This window comes from Fringilla coelebs (assembly GCF_963513975.1).
Source record: "Fringilla coelebs genome assembly, chromosome: 18".
NCBI lineage: Eukaryota > Metazoa > Chordata > Aves > Passeriformes > Fringillidae > Fringilla > Fringilla coelebs.
This window is the reverse complement of record NC_140044.1, coordinates 317,986-336,401: the sequence shown is the minus strand read 5'-3', so window position 1 is coordinate 336,401 and position 18,416 is coordinate 317,986. Positions and strand designations below refer to the sequence as shown.

At 43.5% G+C, this 18,416-nt stretch overlaps 1 protein-coding gene across 1 annotated transcript in view; it reads left to right on the top strand.

Annotated features, from left to right (window-relative positions):
- Window positions 1–325: 325 nt before the first annotated feature.
- PREX1 (phosphatidylinositol-3,4,5-trisphosphate dependent Rac exchange factor 1) overlaps window positions 326–18,416 on the top strand; it is a gene marked incomplete at its 5' end in the record, with an annotated part of 111,395 nt that continues 93,304 nt past the window's right edge. The window contains one exon of the mRNA XM_084217921.1: window positions 326–484. Within this exon, the coding sequence (XP_084074047.1) occupies window positions 326–484 (159 nt within the window). The remainder of the gene's footprint in view (window positions 485–18,416) is intronic.

Here is an 18,416-nt window from a genome sequence, read left to right as displayed (position 1 = left end):
ACTATGAGGGGATGCGGGACGAGGAGATGACAAAGCCGTACTGCCCCCGCTCTCGCCTCGCTCCGCCCCGCGGCCCTCGGCCGGCCTCCGGGGCCGGGCTCCACCGCCCGTGCCCGCCCCGTCCCTCCTTCGCCCCCCCGCCACCGGGACTTCCCTTCGCGCTCCATTCAGCGGTGCTGCGCCGCTACCGCGGCATGTCCCGCCGCCGGGCTTCGCCCAGCGCCCGGCTCCTGTAGCGCCTCGGGCCGCGGGCGAGGCAGGGCCGAGGGGGCCATGGGGGGCTCCTGAGGGAGCGGGAGCGGAGCGCCCGGCCCGCGCCGCCACCATGGAGCCGCCGCCGCCGCCGCCCGGCGCCCCCAGCGCCGCCGAGCCCGCCGGCTGCCCCAAGGACACCGACCGCCAGCTGCGCCTCCGCCTCTGCGTCCTCAACGAGATCCTCAGCACCGAGCGCGACTACGTGGGGACCCTCCGCTTCCTGCAGTCGGTGAGTGGCACCGCGGGGCTGGGGAGCGCCTTCGGGGGCGCGGCGGGGCCGGCGGCGGCCGGAGCGGCTCCTCCCGGCAGCTCCTCCCGGGGGCTGCGAGGGCGGTGGGGCGCAAGTTTTGCAAGTGCCCGCGCCCGGCTCCGCAGCGCCGAGAGGGAGTTTCTGCTGGGGAGGCCCGGGGCTGGGGCCGCCCGGCAGCGCGGGGCCGGCGGAGCCGCGGCTCTCTCGCCCCCGGCGCGGAGCGCGGGCAGCGCCGGTCCCGCGGCGCTCCCGGCCCCGCGGGGTGGCAGGAACGGACCCAGGAGCGGGTCTGCTCTCAGAATGCCTCGTCCCTTTGGTTGTTGTTGTTGTTCAGAAGTTGCTTTTAAACTCACTTGGAAATCTACCCTTACTGTCAGTTGTTTATAAATAGATATTGTACATACATCTTTGCTTAATGGTAAACATAAATTTGTTATTGTGCCGGGTGTGTCTGTGCATGTGGAAGCAATTATACCTGCCTCTGAAATTATTCACGGGCTAGTTCAGAAGAAAAAATCCATCTGGATATTTCCATTTTCCTATGTAGGTTCTAAATGTGGAATTCATCTGTGTACCACCACACTCCTGCAAATAACTGGAAGAGCCTGTAGTAAAAGTTACTAGATAACAGGTATATATATATATATTAAAAAAAGAAGAATAAACTAGTGATCACACAGAAATCAAGAATCAAAGCAAAGGAAGTCTCTGCAGAGATTTCTAAAAGGTTGTTTCTGAAAGCGCAGAAATTCTTTCTGGTGTTTTTCTAGATAAAGACTAAACTCCGGTTTCATCTGAAAGCGCTTAGACCCTAGGCCCCTTTTGACCCGTCCTTCTGGCAAGATTTTTTTTTTGTTTGTTTGTTTTTTAAAATCAGTTTGTCTTCAGTGTTTTTCAGATCCACCAAAGTGGAAAACTGTCTAGCATAAAAGATAAATGACAAGGATGTGGTTGCTTTATGAACTAGTCTCTACTTGAACTCTCCTATTCTCTCTCCAGTAATTGAACTCCGAGCCTTTAATTTGAGTTTTCCAACTGAAGTGCCAGTTAGCTTCATTTAGAACTGTGGTTCTGTCTCAGTGCGAGGAGGTTTTCTTCTAAGATGTAGAAGAGCCCCACCCTACAGACAAAACAAAACCAAAATCCCTCAGAAAACTCCTCTGTCCTAAGTACTGAATTTGAGATTTTGTTAGCTGCAGGCTAGAATGTAGATTCAAGCTGCATATATTTTTAATTCCGGTTCTTAAAGCGAAATGTATTGACAGTGTTAGCTAAATGGGTTTTTCATGTATTAAAAAGACAAAACAGGTCTTGTATTTGTTTGTATTCTTTAACTTGGCAGTTTTCATTAGAGCAGTAGTGAGTAATATGCCCTAGGTAATGGCAGGGGAAGATCCTGATGGGGCGCACTGGCTGAGGTCTTGGCTGGCCCTGCTGGCAGTTAGAGCCCTTCTGAGGCACTTCACCACCAGCTGTAGAGTGGCTATAGTATCATTTTGTGATGTTGGTTCTGGAAGTGCAGCTTTACCCCTCTATGGTATTTATGTTTTAGTCATTATGTTTGAATAAAGCACTGAGGGATAGGATCTTCCTTATCTCTGGGCCTTAGTTTAGAGCAGCATTCATACACAGGCTTGACTTCGTGCACATGTCAAATATTCATGTGCTGTCCTAAATAATATGTCAGTTTCTTCAGTCATTGACCTACATCTTATGGTCTGAATCTCTGTACAACTGCTTTCTTATAGTTGAATGTTGTTAGCCCCAAGGAAAGGAGAATGAGGATCTACTGCGGCACGTGAGGGTAAAAGGAGCAGTAGTGGGATGAAATTTTTAAAAATGAAATTTGGAGTGTGAAATATTTTCTGCTTAAATTATGTGGATGGCCATAACTTAATCCTTCTAACAAGACAGCCCACAGGCAAGAATTCTGTCCCACCTCCCACATTGGACAGCCAATACAATGTGCAAGGATAACATCATCTGTATAATCACTGGGATTAGATGTGCAGTTATAGGTCAAAAGTTTTACTTTGGGACACTGATGAAAGTCCTGCTGTAGCCCTGGCACTCTGTATTCTCAGCTGTGCTTGGCCTCACAGGAGGCCACCCAGCTCCTGTTTGCTGGCTCTGCTGAGTGTGCTGGCATCACTGCTCAGGAGCCACTCCTCCTGCCCCTGGACCTCTGCTTCCTCAGCTCGTGTGCTGTGTGAACAGCACCTACCCAGTGCAGAATAAACGTAGGCTGTTATACTGCCTGGGGTAATGTACCAGGTTAATGCTCCAGTGTGACTGGCAAGGTCGGTTGTTTTGTCCTTAGTGTGAATTGTACTGAAATGGTTTGTACTCCATGTCATCCAGATGTAATTATAGCTGCACTGAAAGCCTGCTGTTTTGTGCAGGAGAACTGCAGTACCCCAGTCTTCTGGAAAGTTGTTCCTGTCAAAAAGGAGATGAGACAGATGTGGGGTATGGGTTCCTTTGCCTAAGAAACATCAATAGCTTGGGTTAAATAAAGGAAGGCTAAAACTCATACATTTTATCATCATAATGAATTTCCCCTAAGTAGGCTGGGACAGCTGTGCTTATGTGAGGGAATCTGTGCTCTTGGTTAAATATTTGCTATTGAAGCCCTAGTCCTCATTAAGTGTTCTCAGTAAGCAATGTTTTAAAAAGCAAACAGCTAAATTCTATGGGTTTATTCACAGCACTGAAGATGCTTGCTAGCAGCAGCTTCCTGTGTTCCCTGGTAATGTACAAGAATCTCTTTAAGTATTTAGAATCTTGTGAGTATTTAATACTATGCGTTTACAAATGAATCAAAATAACCTCAGTTTACTTACAGTATTTTAATCTGTTTCAGGAGATGAACATGTGTAAGGAAAGGTTTCCTTTTTCTTTTCTTTTTCTATGTTTAGAAATGTTTTCCCACTAAGATGCAGGGGGAAATAGGTTCATTTTTAACATAAGGACTCGCCCTTATTTGCTTTACCTAAAACATTGTGGTCCATATTTTGCTTTCATAAATTAATAAAGTGAGTATGTAAAATTTAATATAAAGCATTATTTAAGTTGTAATTAAATAATTAAAGTGATAGAATATGGAGTTCTAACTCTCTTCTACCAGCTCACAGCTGATGACCTGCAGTTATACGCACACAATATTGTGTCCTGTTTTATTTGCCATTTTGTTAGGCAGGGATGGTATTATTGCTAATTATGTAATTATTCTTGAAGAAATGCTGTGTAACTCAGGAGTATTAATTGACAATGCTGCAGTTATGCAGCTGTGTTACTGGCTGTACTAGTAAAGGCTCACTACACAGCCAAACTTTTTAAGCAGCAGGGGGAACTGCATGGAGCAGATGGAAATGTAGTGCTGCTAACATCATTAAAGAATTGATCACAGAAGAAGCAAAGTGGAAAATTGTCAGAACCTAATGGAACTTCGGTAAATGTTTCAGGAGTAAGATAAATTTCAAAGGCATAAAGACAGATGATTCTGTTCTAAGTCTCTGGTGTGATCATAAACCATAAGGTTTTTCAGTCTCCAAGCTTTAAGATTCTATTAATCCTTTGGCCTCTTTTAACACTGTAACATATACAGAAATGTTTATATTGTCCTATGTAATTTTGTAAATACTTATTTTTTGTGCGATGGAATCACACCAGGTGATAATTTAGTTTGAGTGACCTGCTGGATAAATGCCAGCATCTGTCTGGTGTCATGCAGTGCTGTGCAGGAATGTGGGGCTACTGGAGGTGCAGTGTCTGCAGGGTGCAGCCCTCAGGCTTAGCCAGGCTCTGTTCTTGCTTGGAGTGTCACTTGGTACAGAAGTCATGCACAGTTTGTGGGAAAGAAAGGTTGTGGTGTGTTTGACTGGTGCATGGTCATTCCACAGAAACCCAGTCAAATCTGACACTAATATTTCAGTAATTAAAGACCAGCTCTCAAGTAGGGAGACACAGGAGCTCTGAGCAATTTCAGACATACTCATTGACCATCATTCTAAAAATAGTTGAAGTAGTGAATACACAGCAGTTGGCGGTCAGTTTTTAAAAGGTTTTTTTTACCATTTTGTAAATGTAATAATGAATTACATGTGGAAGTGTTGGAGCAGTAGTTTTCCAGTACACTGGGTTGCAGTGGTAGGTATTTTGTTGCATCACTTTTTTCCCCCACATTCATTTATTTCACCAAACATTCAGCTCAAACCTGCACATGCAGTTCCCACAGGTTAGATAGTTGCAAATATATAAAGCCAAATTGTTCTCTACATTGTATATATATATGTCTCTTTCATCTTTCCAGAGACAAACCACCGCCTTGTAAATTTTAATGTCAGAATGACAGGATGTAGTTTTAGCTTGAGCAATTGCTGCTTGTTCTGTGTAGGCGTGAAAACAGTAGGAAAGGTGAATTGTTACCAGATAGGTATCAAATTGGATAAGTAATTGTACCAATACTATTTTTAGGTTTTAGTGTCATGCATTCCTTTATTTTTGTATGAAAACTAGAAGTCCTCTTCAATCCTATCAATTGTATAAATGTTACATTAGGACATGTGCCATCAGATACATTAGCCCACATCCTACAGGCTCAAAATATTTATGTTTTGCTCCTCTTTCTTGCTTGCTTTGTAGGTGTAATTGATCTGTCTCTGGGTTTTGCACTCCACCCATCTTGAAACATGATAAGCATCACAGGCTTTGTTTGGTCTTCCCCCCGCCCCTTCCCTTTCTATTTCACAATCTTGTTTGCATCCAAGATGAGGCTCTGGTGCTCTAATAGAGTAGCAAACAGACCATTTGTCTCATGTGAGCTGTGGTTTCCTGTCCTACCCTGTTCTCTCTGCCTGTTCACCCTCAGTAGATAGAGATAAACGCTGATTCTGGAAGGTGAACCATATGGTTTGGGAATGTTGCTCCTTTATTAGGAGACAGCTAAAAGAGCATTCGGGGGAGAGGAAGGAGATGGGAAAGGAAATTGTTTGGAAGTGATCTAAATTACCTTTGCTGATCTGTTATTTTGGGTCAGTTGGTCACCTACAGCCAGTTGTTAGAACTGCAAAAGATGTTATGCTTAAAGTCACAGAGCTTTTTTTGTTTTTAAGCCTGGTTCCTGATGTATGTAAATTGAGGAAGTTCACGGATTTCATTTTAAATTACATGTTTGTAGCCCTTCTGGTTGTAAAGCACGGATTGAAGATGGAACATTAGCAAAACAAGAATGCTTCTGAGTTGTTATGGGCTTTTGTTTTGACTCTTGAATTTGGGGTAGGCAATTCCACTAGTAGAATTCTCTATTTAGACCAAGTGTAGTGCAAAATCAGTGGCTAAAGGCTGAAATACAAATAGATTAAAAGGTTCTTTTGCCCCAGATACAAAGAAAGTGAAGAGAACAGTCTGGATGTAGAAAGATGAAGCAAAAGGTCAGAGACACCGAAAAGCAAAACAAAGCAAAGAGGTTCAGATGAATAAATATTCTCAGAGCTGTGGTCTAGAGAGCCCAGTTTACAGCCACGGGTCTAAGATCAGGGCTGGAGAATCCAGAATACCCAGGTTCTCTCCTGCTCTGAGCCATATGAGCTTAGTGTGTCACTTTGAAAATAGTGTGCCGAGCCCATGCCTTTTGCAGTGAGGCTTTACAAATCAGTTACCTAGGAGTACAGCAGGTTTTTATGTGAAAGAAGGTGTTTATCATTTTTGAATTCTCACAGAATTTCCATGGTGAGAAAATATCAATAAATCCCCTGTGTAGTTTCACCAGTTTACTGCCATACAGGTGAGAAACTAACTTCTCTTTGCTTCCCTTAACTCATTTCAGCTTGGTGTGCTCCTGACCCTTTTTACCCTTTATCTCAGACCTGCTTTGGTCTTGTTACATCCTTTGGAATGAGGTGTCTGACCTCTTTCTGGCTCTGCGCCTCTCCCTCCTCTTGGTTGCTGCGCTGTGATCAATCAGCCCTTTTGCTGTTTGTCCCTCCCTCTCATTTCAGGCGTGCCAGTTGCTGTTTGAACATGTGCCATGATCTCTGGGGGAGGAGGGAGTGCTTGGCTGCCCTGGGCTTTCCCAGAGCCACGCTGGTGCCTCTGCAGCAAAACTCTCCAGCGACAGCACTGTGGGAGCTGAGGGAGGGAGGCACAGCGACCCCGGCCCCTGGGAGAAAGGGCGTGCAGATCAAAAATGGACCCAGCATCACAGGGAGCAGAGTACTGGAGTGGCTCAGTACATAGCTGGATGCTTGTTTGATTTTACAACATTTTCAGCTGATATTTGCTGGAAGCAGACTGATACCCATTATGGGAGACTTGTTTGTCCCTAAATATAGGAGGCAAAAAAGTTTAGGAGCTTTGATAATTTTCCACTCCCTAGGTCGCACAGTATTTCTGCCGTAGGCAGGAGTACTGGTTTGCAGGAGGGAAAAATGTAAATCTTCAGTTTTACATTGTATCGTGGAATCATGAAAAGTAGCCTTGGAGAGAATCTTGACAAACCCATCATGTCCTGATATGGAAAGATCTTAATTTCTGATGGTTTATCCTGGTTTAGGTGTTGTTAGTATTAGAGATGTCTTCTCAATGCCTAACATAATGTCTAATCTTTTTAGTGCTCTTTTTTTCCTTTGCATCAATCCCTAAATATTTCAAGAATGTTTTCACATTTTGCTTCAGATTACGCTAAATTGTCAAATTGTTTCATTTTCTTTCTCAAAAACGATTTAATTTCACTTCTGATAATTCCTGTGCTGTTATCTGGATTCTCTAATCTATTTGTGTCCTGAACTCTAGTGCCCAAAACACCAGGTGCAAGGCACTCCCAAGGCTTTAGCAGTACCAAGTGAGGCAGTGGATTACTTACAGGGTTTGTACAGTATACAGAGCATTATTGTCACAGGGGAGAAAGGTTTGCCTGAGCTTGTACCTGCATTTGGGAACATCTCATTGCTCATACCAGCGACTGGGACTAGGTGCCAGCATAAAGCATTTGCAGGAGCAGTCGGGTACTCAGACTCCTGGGGGTGCCCTGGAAGTGCAATGCTCACCCTCCTAAGGGGTAGAGGGTGATGTGTTTGCAGGCCCCCTTTCCTGTGTGCACATCCTGGCGCTCCCAGGGCACGTGACACAGAGGGTTTCTGAGGCTTGAAAAAGCAGGGTCTCCCAAGTGCATTGTCTGCCTTGGGCACCCAGATGAGTCTGGGACAGATTAAGCTTTCAAGAAATTACTCATTTCTGTTGCCTGCTTGTTGTTTGCTTCAAGCTCTTACAAGAAAATATAAAGGGACTGTATGAATTTCTGTCTTCTTTCCAGCTGTAGAATCCCTTTTCTGTTTTTGTTTCCCCAATGGATTTCCCGCCTGCGATGGTACAGGCTTGCACAGTTGTAGTGTGGTGTAGGATGTCAATGGTGATGTATCTTTTGGTTTTGATGATGCTTGAAATTCCCGTGCAAATGGCAGCCTGTCCTGGTTACCAGGAGTGAGTACAGCTAGTGACAAGAAAAGACTTGAAATAAGCAACCATGTCTTTTCTCAATTGGTTACAAACACTTCTTGTGGAGCAATGCAGTTCTTGCAAATCCATCTCATCTAGACTGAACAGTACCTTTGACTGCTTTTCCCTTCTGTGCCACAAATTGAGGCTTCGACTGGGGATTGCACCAACAACATGCCTGAGATCTCACCAAAGTGTTGGATTTAAACATTGCTGCAGATGAAGAATCCTGCTTAATTACCCAGTCAGGCACGATTAAAGCTTTCACCTCTGCAGGTGTGATTGAGTCAAGCTGTGGCAGACATAGAGAACTGCAGGGGATCTGTGCTGGGACAGAACCTCAGGTGGCTGTCTGGTTAGAACACCTGACTTCTGCATATCACCTTCGCCCTTCTGTGGCTGCCCTTCATGTGAAGAGACATTGGCTCCCTTTGAACTGCAGCTCTCAAGAGCAGAATAAGAGAAAACAGCTCTGTGTTGAGAAAACAGTTCCTTCACCCTTCCTAATGAGTCTTCCTCCTTGCTTACACAGCTGAATGCCATATGTCAGTGCCTCCTGAGTGCCCAAAGCTGAACGTGTCTCACATAGACCACTTCAAGCCTAGGGACAGAAAGGCAGAATTTACTGTTCTGGCACTCATCTTAGGCCTGTCTGCCCTTTCACCCGGTGCTATCAGCACTAGAACTTGTTACAAACCAGCTGGCAATGACACTTCCTACAGTCCTGGAAACAGTGACAATTTTATGTATCTTTGAATGGCAGAGAGGGACAGATTTCTGAGTCCTGATTATTTAAAAGCTGGCATGAGATGATGGGACTGTGGAACTGAGTTACAGGAACATTTAGGTTCATGTGAGGATACTGGGTCATTCTCAGTATTCTCAGCTATTCCCATTGCTGAAATTATTTTTATGGAAGCATATCAGCCATACAAATAATACCTTATTGCAGTTAATCTGATGTCTCATGACTCATGGAGTAAATTTTGTGACCATTCTTAACCTTTCATTTTGTAATTCTGGTTTTGCTGTGGTCATTTCTTGTACCAACAGGTTAATTTGCTGGTTCCCACTTTGCTTATCTAAAATGAGGACCCTTTTTTTTTAACAAGTGCAGTTGTTGAGTCCTTAAAAAATCTTTGTAGACTAGTCTTAATTTATTTGGGTCAGTAAAAAAAAAGAAGGAGCAAACAATCTGATAGGCATAGTGCTGTTTATATATTCCCTGTGGATTTATCAGTTGTTAAGTTACCACTAGCTAAGGGATAGGACCAACATTTCCAGGGCTCCTGCCTCGGGCATGTGTTAGGAACTGTTTCACTGTGTGTTTTGGGTGTGGAACTTGATGTGATCGAGTCAGGAGTCTGGCTTGCACACATGAGGCTGCTGGTTTAGTTGTGAACCAGAGCCTGCTGCCAGTGACACCAAACCCACATCCTTTCTGCTGACATGTCTTGGCCCAAGGTGTCAGAACGAGCAAATGCTAATGCTTGAGAGGCACCCTGCTTGCCCCTTCCCTTCCTCTTCTGCAGAGAGGTTGCTGCAGTCCTTTGCACCAGTGTCACTGATTGCTGAGCTTGCCACCAAGGAGTGATGCTTATCTTTGGGATCTGAGCAATTTACCAAGAAACAGCTTTAAACTCATGAGTCTCATTTTACTGGATGTCTTCCAGATGTTTACTGCCTTTGTACATGACAAAGTGGGCTTAGATTTAAAAAAAAGCCTAACAACATCATCCATACTCTCTTACACCTTCTTTTATCTACAGTAAATTACCTTAGTGATAACACTTCTGTCTTGAAAGTTTTGCCTGCTCATGCTTCTGGCATCCTAGCATGGTTTGGGTAATTTGGAACAACCTCTCTTGGGATACATAAGGGAAACACTTGTCAGGAAAGAGGGGAAAACACAAAAGGTTGCATTCAGGGATCAGTTTGGATGCTGAGGAAGCTGGCAATGAGAGGAGTTCCCTGATGTTCAAAGGGTGTGTGTCACTGGTGGAGGGCCTTGCTTAGGTGGCAGACTCTTGATAAGAACTCACTAAAATGCAAATTCTTATCTCAGATAGGTGGGTGGGTTTCAGCTACATAGTAAGGTCTCTGATCCCATGGGGACTTTCAAAGCAGTTGCCAGATAAGACAGAATGTCACCTCACAGGGAGCCTTGGCTGTTAACCTCATCACTAGGCAGCCAAAGAAGCCCCTTCCATTTTGTATGAAGAGGCAGTAACAGAAGGCTGTGAAAGTTTTTAGGACTCTCAAACCTGATTCTTAAATAGCATCCATGTTGCTGTGAGGAAAATGGACAAGCTTAATGTAAGTATACATGAGTAGGCTGTGTGCTATTTAATATGTAGGTCACAGAGGAGAAGGCAGGACACAAAAGTTTATGTGTGTTATTAGACCTGGTCCGTGGTTAATGCCCTGTATTGTTAAGCAAGAGACTTGGGCTACAAATGTAGTAAACAAAACAGTGCCAGGCTTTGCTCTTTGGCCCTGTGGCCAACTGGCATGGTCTGGTCCTGCCTTGTAGTGCTGAACTCGTCTCCAAGCAGGATGGCTGCATTGGGAATGGTGCTGGGCTGCCCTAACTGGCAGCGTGCCTGACAATTATTTGGGAGAATGCTAGCAGCCCCAGGCCAGGGCGTGCCAGAAACACTCTCCCAGAGCTGCAAGGCTCAGGTGCATGTGCTGGCCCTGTGGGCTCGCCAGTGGAGGCACAGCCTCGGTCACACCCCAGCACTTAGTCCTGAAGCAGGATTCTGGTAGATTGGAGCTCACACCCAGACCCAGTGCTAGCTTTTCCTTGAGGGTGCTGATGTGGATGGTGTTATTTCTGATGCTTTGTTATTATGTGAAAGTTCTAGGTGCCAGGTCAGAAATGCTAGAATAAGTTTTATCAGCCTTCCTTAGATTTTTGCCATTACTGAGTCTTGCCATCATTACTTGGGATCTTTTATTTTGTTTAATCTCTGGAGGAGGACACACAAAGGAAATACAGTTTGAATGGCTGTCAACTACTTGAGGACAATGTGAAAAGGAACGGATGTTAATTACCTAATTCAGTGTCAACACTGACAGTTGTCGGCTGAGATACTGTTGACTGAAGGTACTTTGGTCCTTCATATGAAGTGTGCTTGATCATTTCTCTTTTATTTACTTCATTTTTTATTGAAGAAAATAAAAGTCTTCAAATAATAATCACTGGACACTTGCATATAATTTTTTAGCTCATATCCGTCTGGGTGCTGGAGGTTCTGCTTGTTGTATTACTGAAACTGTGCTCAGAAATCAGTTCAGATGCAAAGCAGCTGTTTGTGAGGAGAGGGTGTTGACAAGACAATAAAGGCAGAACACGGTGGAGGGGGGGGGGAAGTTTTCCAAAGAGCTGCAGAAGTGCATTTGCTCTGAGTACTGGTTTGTCAGAGGCATGATCCCTCAACAGGAAAATGAGAAATGCATATTGGGGAGACACTTTTCACAGAGGTTGGCTCTTAAAAATGTATGTGGGAAACTGCCACTGTTACAAATACAAGTCCCATGCTCTGTGCTGGCACAGGTCGTCTGTTCACACAAGGAGAATGTGTTCTCAAAACTTGTCACTAAATAAGTAAGAGTTTTCAGGCTGTATGGACCAATGACAATATTTTTGTGAGGTACAGTTGAAAAGTGAGATTCACTAATTAAGTTATTAATACCAGAGAAAAGTACTGTGGGAGTTTTTAACCTAAAAGAGGATGAGAAATGCAATGCATTGAGTGCTGCAGTACTGTTTTGCTGGGCTTTTTACTGAGCAGGCCTTCAGCCTTGCCAGCACTGAACTCCCAGGGTGGTGCTGTATTCAGTCCTCTGGCTGTGACTTTGCCTCCATGTTCTTGCTTGCTAGTGCTTTCCTTTCCAGTGATTGCAAAGCCCTTGTGCAAGGACAGAGAATCTTACTGTAGATGGCTTTTTTCACTTCTCTGCATTCATCCTTCAACACTTAGAAGAAGCATTTGCCAGAACAGCTGCACTTAGAAGTTAGGAAACAAGAGCAAAAAGCATTTAGAAACAAAATTTCTGAATTGAAAGTATAGTCCAGGCTTTTGAGTTAAACGCAATTGAAAAGAGTATTGGTTTTAGATGAATGGAAGGAGTAAAAAAAAAGCACAGATCAATACTTCTGTATTGAAGTAAATACTTCTGTGGTTAGAATGGGTCACTAAGACATATGACATCCTCACGTAATCTTTTGCTATTCACTAGTTATGGTGGTTCTCTGAAAAAATTAGCTGTGGATAGTTCCTGTTGTTATAAATTAACACTTATGCACAGTTTTTATTACTTTGCTTTGATTTTTGTTGTTAGTTTGGGTTGGGTTTTTTGTATGTTTGCCAAATGTGGCAATTACTCAGTGAGCAAAACTGTCCCTGAAGAAATGTGTGTTTTCCTCTTTTTGACTGTTAAGCAAGCCTTTCTTTCTCTAAGTGTGCTCGGCTTCATCTTGATTTTTGGCATGGTGAACAGATCAAGCTGATGAAACTTGCTATATGGAGTGACCTGTTGGTGAAGGGTGCTGGAAGTTTTCTGCAGTTATACCAAGTAGTAGAGGAAGATCAAAAAAGAAGGAATATGTGGGGTGACACTCTGTTTTGCATGATGTCTGGCAGAGTGCCTTTTGGGGATTCTGCTGCCTCTACAGACTTTGTCCTGAGAGGTGCAGGGGCCAGGAGGAGCTGGGAAAGCTCAGCCTGTTCTAGCAGGTGTCTGTCACCTTGCAGTAACAGCGCCTTCTGCTTGTAGAATGTGAACCATGAACAGCAAGGTACATCTGGCATTTCCACTGTGACCTCTATTGAAAAACAGCTAATATGCATCTTGACATGAAATAAAGCGAGAAACAACAGCCAGGCTCTTAATGAGCTTTGTCTGTTACACTGTGCATGCACTGTGTCATAAGAGATCCTTTTGCACAATACAGGCCATCTTTCTTAAGCAGTTGCATAAGAAAAGCCACAATATTTGGAAAGCAAAGTATGAATCAAAATTTTTACAGCACACAACCAGAGGAACTGAAATTTGCAAACAGCAAGCAAGAATGAAATTGCAGTGGCAGCAGTTACCATGTCCAGGTGGTGTGTGGAAGCAAGGCTGCATGACATCAGTTCTCTTTTAATGTGGCTCTGGGTGAGCTGCTGGGGCAGCATGGTATCAAAACCAGCTCAATCTGATGGAAAGAATCTTTTCAGACTATTTCACTTAGAGAAGAAAAAAATTTTGTTGTGAAGTGCATTAAGAATAACGATACTGGTTCATGGAGCACTTTTTTTGGCTGGATCTTCTCAAAATAGAGACCAGTATTTAGCAGATGGAGAAACTGAGGTGCAGAAAGGCAAAATGAGTTGTACAAAGGGTGCCAATGAAGTAGCTAACAGAGCCTTGCCTCCATTTCCTACCTCCTTTAGGAGAGAAAGCTGAGGAAAAGATATCACATAAGCGTTGTGATATTTTTTTTTTTTGTGAAATAGTGCAACAAGAATGTTAATTCTTCAATTCAGTCTTCTGACATCCAGCTGACACATCCTTGGCAGTTAGCACTCGATGAATTGGTGGTCTTAGCTCAGTTCCAGGAGGACTGTTAGGCATAACCAGAGGCAGTCTCTGTGCACAAACAAAGAATCCATGGGGATGGGAGGCATTAACAATTTCCTTTCTAGGAGAACCTCTGCTGGATGCAAGAGACTGTGCTGGGAGAGTCTTCCTGCCAAAGTGTTCCTGTGTGAACATAAGGTGTAGAATATAAGTTTTGGTCCTTCAGGAACTGCCAGTCAGCACTTTCCCAATACTCTCAGGGAGTAAAAATGTAAACAGAGAAGCTGTGTTAGGTCTCAGAATTACTCAGTGGCAGTTGTCTGAACAGTTGTGCTCATGCTAAAATCTCGGCAAGTCCAAGCACAAACACTTGGACATCTGGTTTCATGCTTGCCTAGTCTGTTTCTGTGGTAGCTGCTGAAACAAATCCTTCTCAGCACTATGCAGAAGTACTTTTTAAAGCAGTAAGTGCAAGCCTGAGTTCTGCAATCAAGCACACACTGAGCACAAAGGCTTTAAAAGACAGAAATGAAGTGAAAATGTCCGTGGTTTGAATGTACTGCTGTACAGGGATTTGAATGCCCCTGCATTCCCTAGAAAAAAACCAGTTTGGTCAAACAAGGTAAAACTGTCTAATGCCAAGCTGAATCCAAAGTGAAATATTGAAAAAGTTGTTAGAAAAGTCAATATATAGAACATTTCACTTATGTGCCTTCTCTACACTTCTTTTTCTTGGTGAGGAGCTGGAACTTCAGAGATGCCACAGAAAGGAAATTTCTTCCTCTGTAATTTTCCATCTCCAAGTTTCAGACTTGAAGTTTGAAGGTGAATTAAAGAAGCATTTTAATCCAGAAATTCACCATAGATACTTGTCCTCCGGGACAAGAGTATTTATTTTTGGTAGATTTCATACCCCTTTGATCAATTCCGATCTTCTAAGGCTTCGCCTCCTTCGTTTTCATTCATTTTAAAGATACCTCTTCAGTCCATACTTGCTGCGTGCTGTCCTTAAAAATTCTACTTATTTTCATATAAAAAGATTTTTGTTCACCAGTTCTGACTCTGAGAGGCCATGACTGCTTTATTCAAAGTAACAAGTATCAAAATAAGAAGTAGCCTGATACATCTCTGCAAATCATGAGACCACTGAGCCATTTGCGTAAGAGATTGGTGAGCTTGTGAGCGAGGATGGTGCGAGGAGAGGGGGAGTCATGCCCTCCTAGGAGCACTACTTGCCTTTTCTCATTTGCCAGCTGATGTGACCTGTCTAGAAAACCAAGACCTGCTGAGACACCTGCTCTGGTGGGTACTGTAGCATGAGGTGGGGTTGGACTGGTTTCCTCCTCAGTTCTGCATCTCTGCACCACTACAGCATCCTGTTGCGTCTTGTGCCCCACATCACAAAGTCTCTGCTGTCCCCACAGTCTATTTCTGTTCTGCTTCAGTCCAGCAGTTCATGAGTGAGGTGCAAGTACCTTTGTACGAGGGGAAAGAAAAAAGAGAACGTGGTGTTTTCAGCTTCCTGCTGGAGCAGGGCACTGCTACTGTTGCATGGCTCAAAGGAGATGGACAGGCGAAGGTCCACCAGGACTGGTTGATGCAGAACACAATACAACATTAATATTGTGCATGATTTGAGGTCATAATTTCAGTTTTGGCCATTGGAAGCAATTGGAAATGCTGGTGTATGTGATATGCCATTATCCTGGAATCCATATTTCATTTAGTTATCTTAGAGGGCAGTAGACCAAACCAGAAGATATTCCCACCAATTTCACTCTTACTCGCTGCTTAGAGCTTTGATTTATGTTTGCAAGCATGTGGAAGTGAGATGACCATGCCAATTATTGCCATGCCTGTTTGCCACTGCTTGGAGGTGAAGTCCCATAGTGTCAATGGGTGTCTCGGTTTGTCTCCTCAGGGGCTGCAGCCTTCTGTATAAATGCAGATTAAAGGCCACAGTAGTTTGTTTAAATGCTTAAATATTGAATTGTAGAGGGCAGTGTTTAAGCAACAGATGCAGTCTTGTCAAAAACAGAGGTCTAACCTTAAGGAGAGAAAGGAACAGAATAGAGGACAAAAATTGCTTCAGTCTTTTAAAAAATCAGTTTGCAAATGAGAGTCACAGTCCTTATCCCAAATGTACATTAATTAACAGTTTGTAGTTGACTGGGAGATGGCAGCTGGAGTGGCTGAGGATTAGGCACTTACCTTGATTTTTAGCAAGAAATGTTAAATACAGATGATATTTGAGTGGCAGTTTCAAAGGAGGAAGAGAAACGTGCTGTCTCAGTCTGCTTCTGTTTTCTAGGCTTATGCTATTTTGTTGTATTTACTGTGTAAGCAAGTTTGAGTTGAGCTGGTGGAATTGGTCAGAAGGGTTGAGACTTTGGAATGAAGTGAAAGCAAATTTCAGATGTGTTTGGGTTTTTTTTGGTTTGCTTTTTTTTGGGGGGTAGGGGTTTTTTTGGGTGGTTTTTTTTTTTTTCTTTCTTTTGGGGTGTATGGAGAGTTGTTTGGGCTTGAGTGTCCTTTTTTGTTTAATGATACCCCAGCTGTGGCACCAGTGACAGAAATCTCACATTTTTTTCATTGCAAAGCTTCTCATTTAGAGGTATAGGACCTGTCCACTGTAATGGGCATTTAAGTGGCATTTGTCTAAGTAAATAATTTCTGTCTTCACTCATCATTTTACAGATCTTTTCTTAAAGAGAAAGTCTCTCTTTCCCAGAAGTCTAAACATCAGGCAGTGACAGGAGCTAGATAGAAATCTCCCTGTCTATTGTGTGTCTAGGTACTATGATATTCAGTTGGCAGCAGAATTATGGGGTTCTTGGGTTTTTTTTTCTAGTGAATTCTTGTCTGTTACCGATTTGAGTAGAGTCTCAATGAGTTTACATAGCAGTGATGACTCCAAATGCATAAGCTATTAATGTGTGGTACAACTACTAAAGCATGCATGAGCTGGAAGTCTTGGCAGAATCTGAAGTGTTATATAGGGTATTCTTGCATAAAGAGTGTGATGCTAAATATTAGATGAAGCTGCTCCTCCTTAGCAGCTCGTATCTGCTTTCCAGTTTCCAAATGCTACAGTTGCAGTGGCTGTTTCTTCAGCAAAACATCAAAATGAACCAAGAAAGGCCTGCTATTTTTTTCATACCGTGCATATCTTTCATTAAACAAAATTCCAGGGAGGTATAGATTTGCTTCAGTGGTGGGAGCACAGGTCTGCTCTTCCCTTCGAAAGCAACCGAAGAGCCGTTTGTCTGACGTGCCGCTTCACACCCTGTCCTGTTTGCACCCTGAGTGTGTGTGTCCACAAGCAAGGAGCCAGTCCGTATTTCCCTGTCTGGATTTGCCACAAGGATGTCCTGCGTGGTTGCTGGGCCAGCAGAGCTGTATGCTGCCACGTGCTCCGTGCTGTGCCAGTCAGCACGGGCAGCCCTGGCTGGGCTCCTTCGGAAACGCGCGTGCGGGTCGCAGCCTACCGAAGGCTTCTAGGCAGCTTCCCTGACTGATTATTTCCTGTTACCTGATTTTGTGTATTCATAACCCTTATCCTTTTGGTGTCACTGAAATTTGTGAGGGCTTATTAATATATCTGAGGGAAAAGTTAGGAAGTTTAGTTTGAGGTGTTTCTTTGGTACCTCGAGCTGAGCAGGCTGACATGATGCTGAGGCAGAGGAATAGCTCACATAAACTGGCTGAGAGCAGGGACAGCAGCTTCCAGCAGCAGAGGGATAACCAAGAAAAGAGGTGTTTAAGCCCTAAATAATTCTAGTTCTTGACAAAGTAAATGTGACTTACAAAAGTAAGTCAATTCAAACAATTTACTCTGACTTCTCCAAAAGCCAATCATATTTAAAAACAGAACAAGTCCCTAAAGACACATTAAAAGTGTGGAATTTACTTTTGTTTCACTTTCTTTAAAAAAAAAAAATAAGTCTTGGGATTATGCATTTCACTGAAGTAAAAATGTGACATCCAGTTTTATGAGGCTGTTACCAGTGGTAGGAAAGATACCATGGGGGACATCCTGTGGTACTGGGGGGTGTTTCACATAAGGTAAAATTACTGCCTAAGTAATAATTTTTTTTAGCGGGTAATTTGTTTTATTTCTGGTTCCAAATATGTCCTGAAAATAGGGTGACTTGAAGATTCTGTGACCATCCGGAAGATGACAATATAAATTTGTGATGTGACTGTGAGAAAACTAATATCCTCTGTCAGTTGAAGCAAAATGACCTAACTTGTTTAAGAATTTTCTCCTTCTAATTGGGACAGCATGTAATTTCCCCACATTTCTGGCTAGGCGCTTGGGTCAAATGAATAAATGGGCTTTGTCTGCCTGGATTCTCAAAGATATAAATCACTGGACCATTTTCAGTTGTACATTGAAATTCTCTTTCTGGGTTCTCCTGGGGAAACCAGACACTGTCAGCTTTCCCTCCATGCCTGGCTCTGCTGTCTCTGTACACAGGAGCACCATAGTAGAAAGGAAGTTTGCTGTGCAGTCAAATGAATTTCACCCCTTGCTGGCTTCACCTTTTTCTAAATTCTTGGCGTTCAGCTGCCTCACTTCCACTCGTCTTTGTCCTGGATAGTTTTCTTTTGCTAAGAAGTGGCTTCCTCACTCAACTTCCTTAGTAGTTCAGCTACATCTTTCACTACTGTGGACAGAATTTCCCCCTAGCACTCTTGCCTCACAGCCTGGTATTCCCACACTTTATAAATATGCTTGCAGCGGTGCCACAAGCTGTCCCTTCTTATTTATGGATAGAATTGCAAATTTGATCCAGATGGTGCTGTTTTTTAAAGTCTGCTTCTGAAATCTGTTTGCAAGATA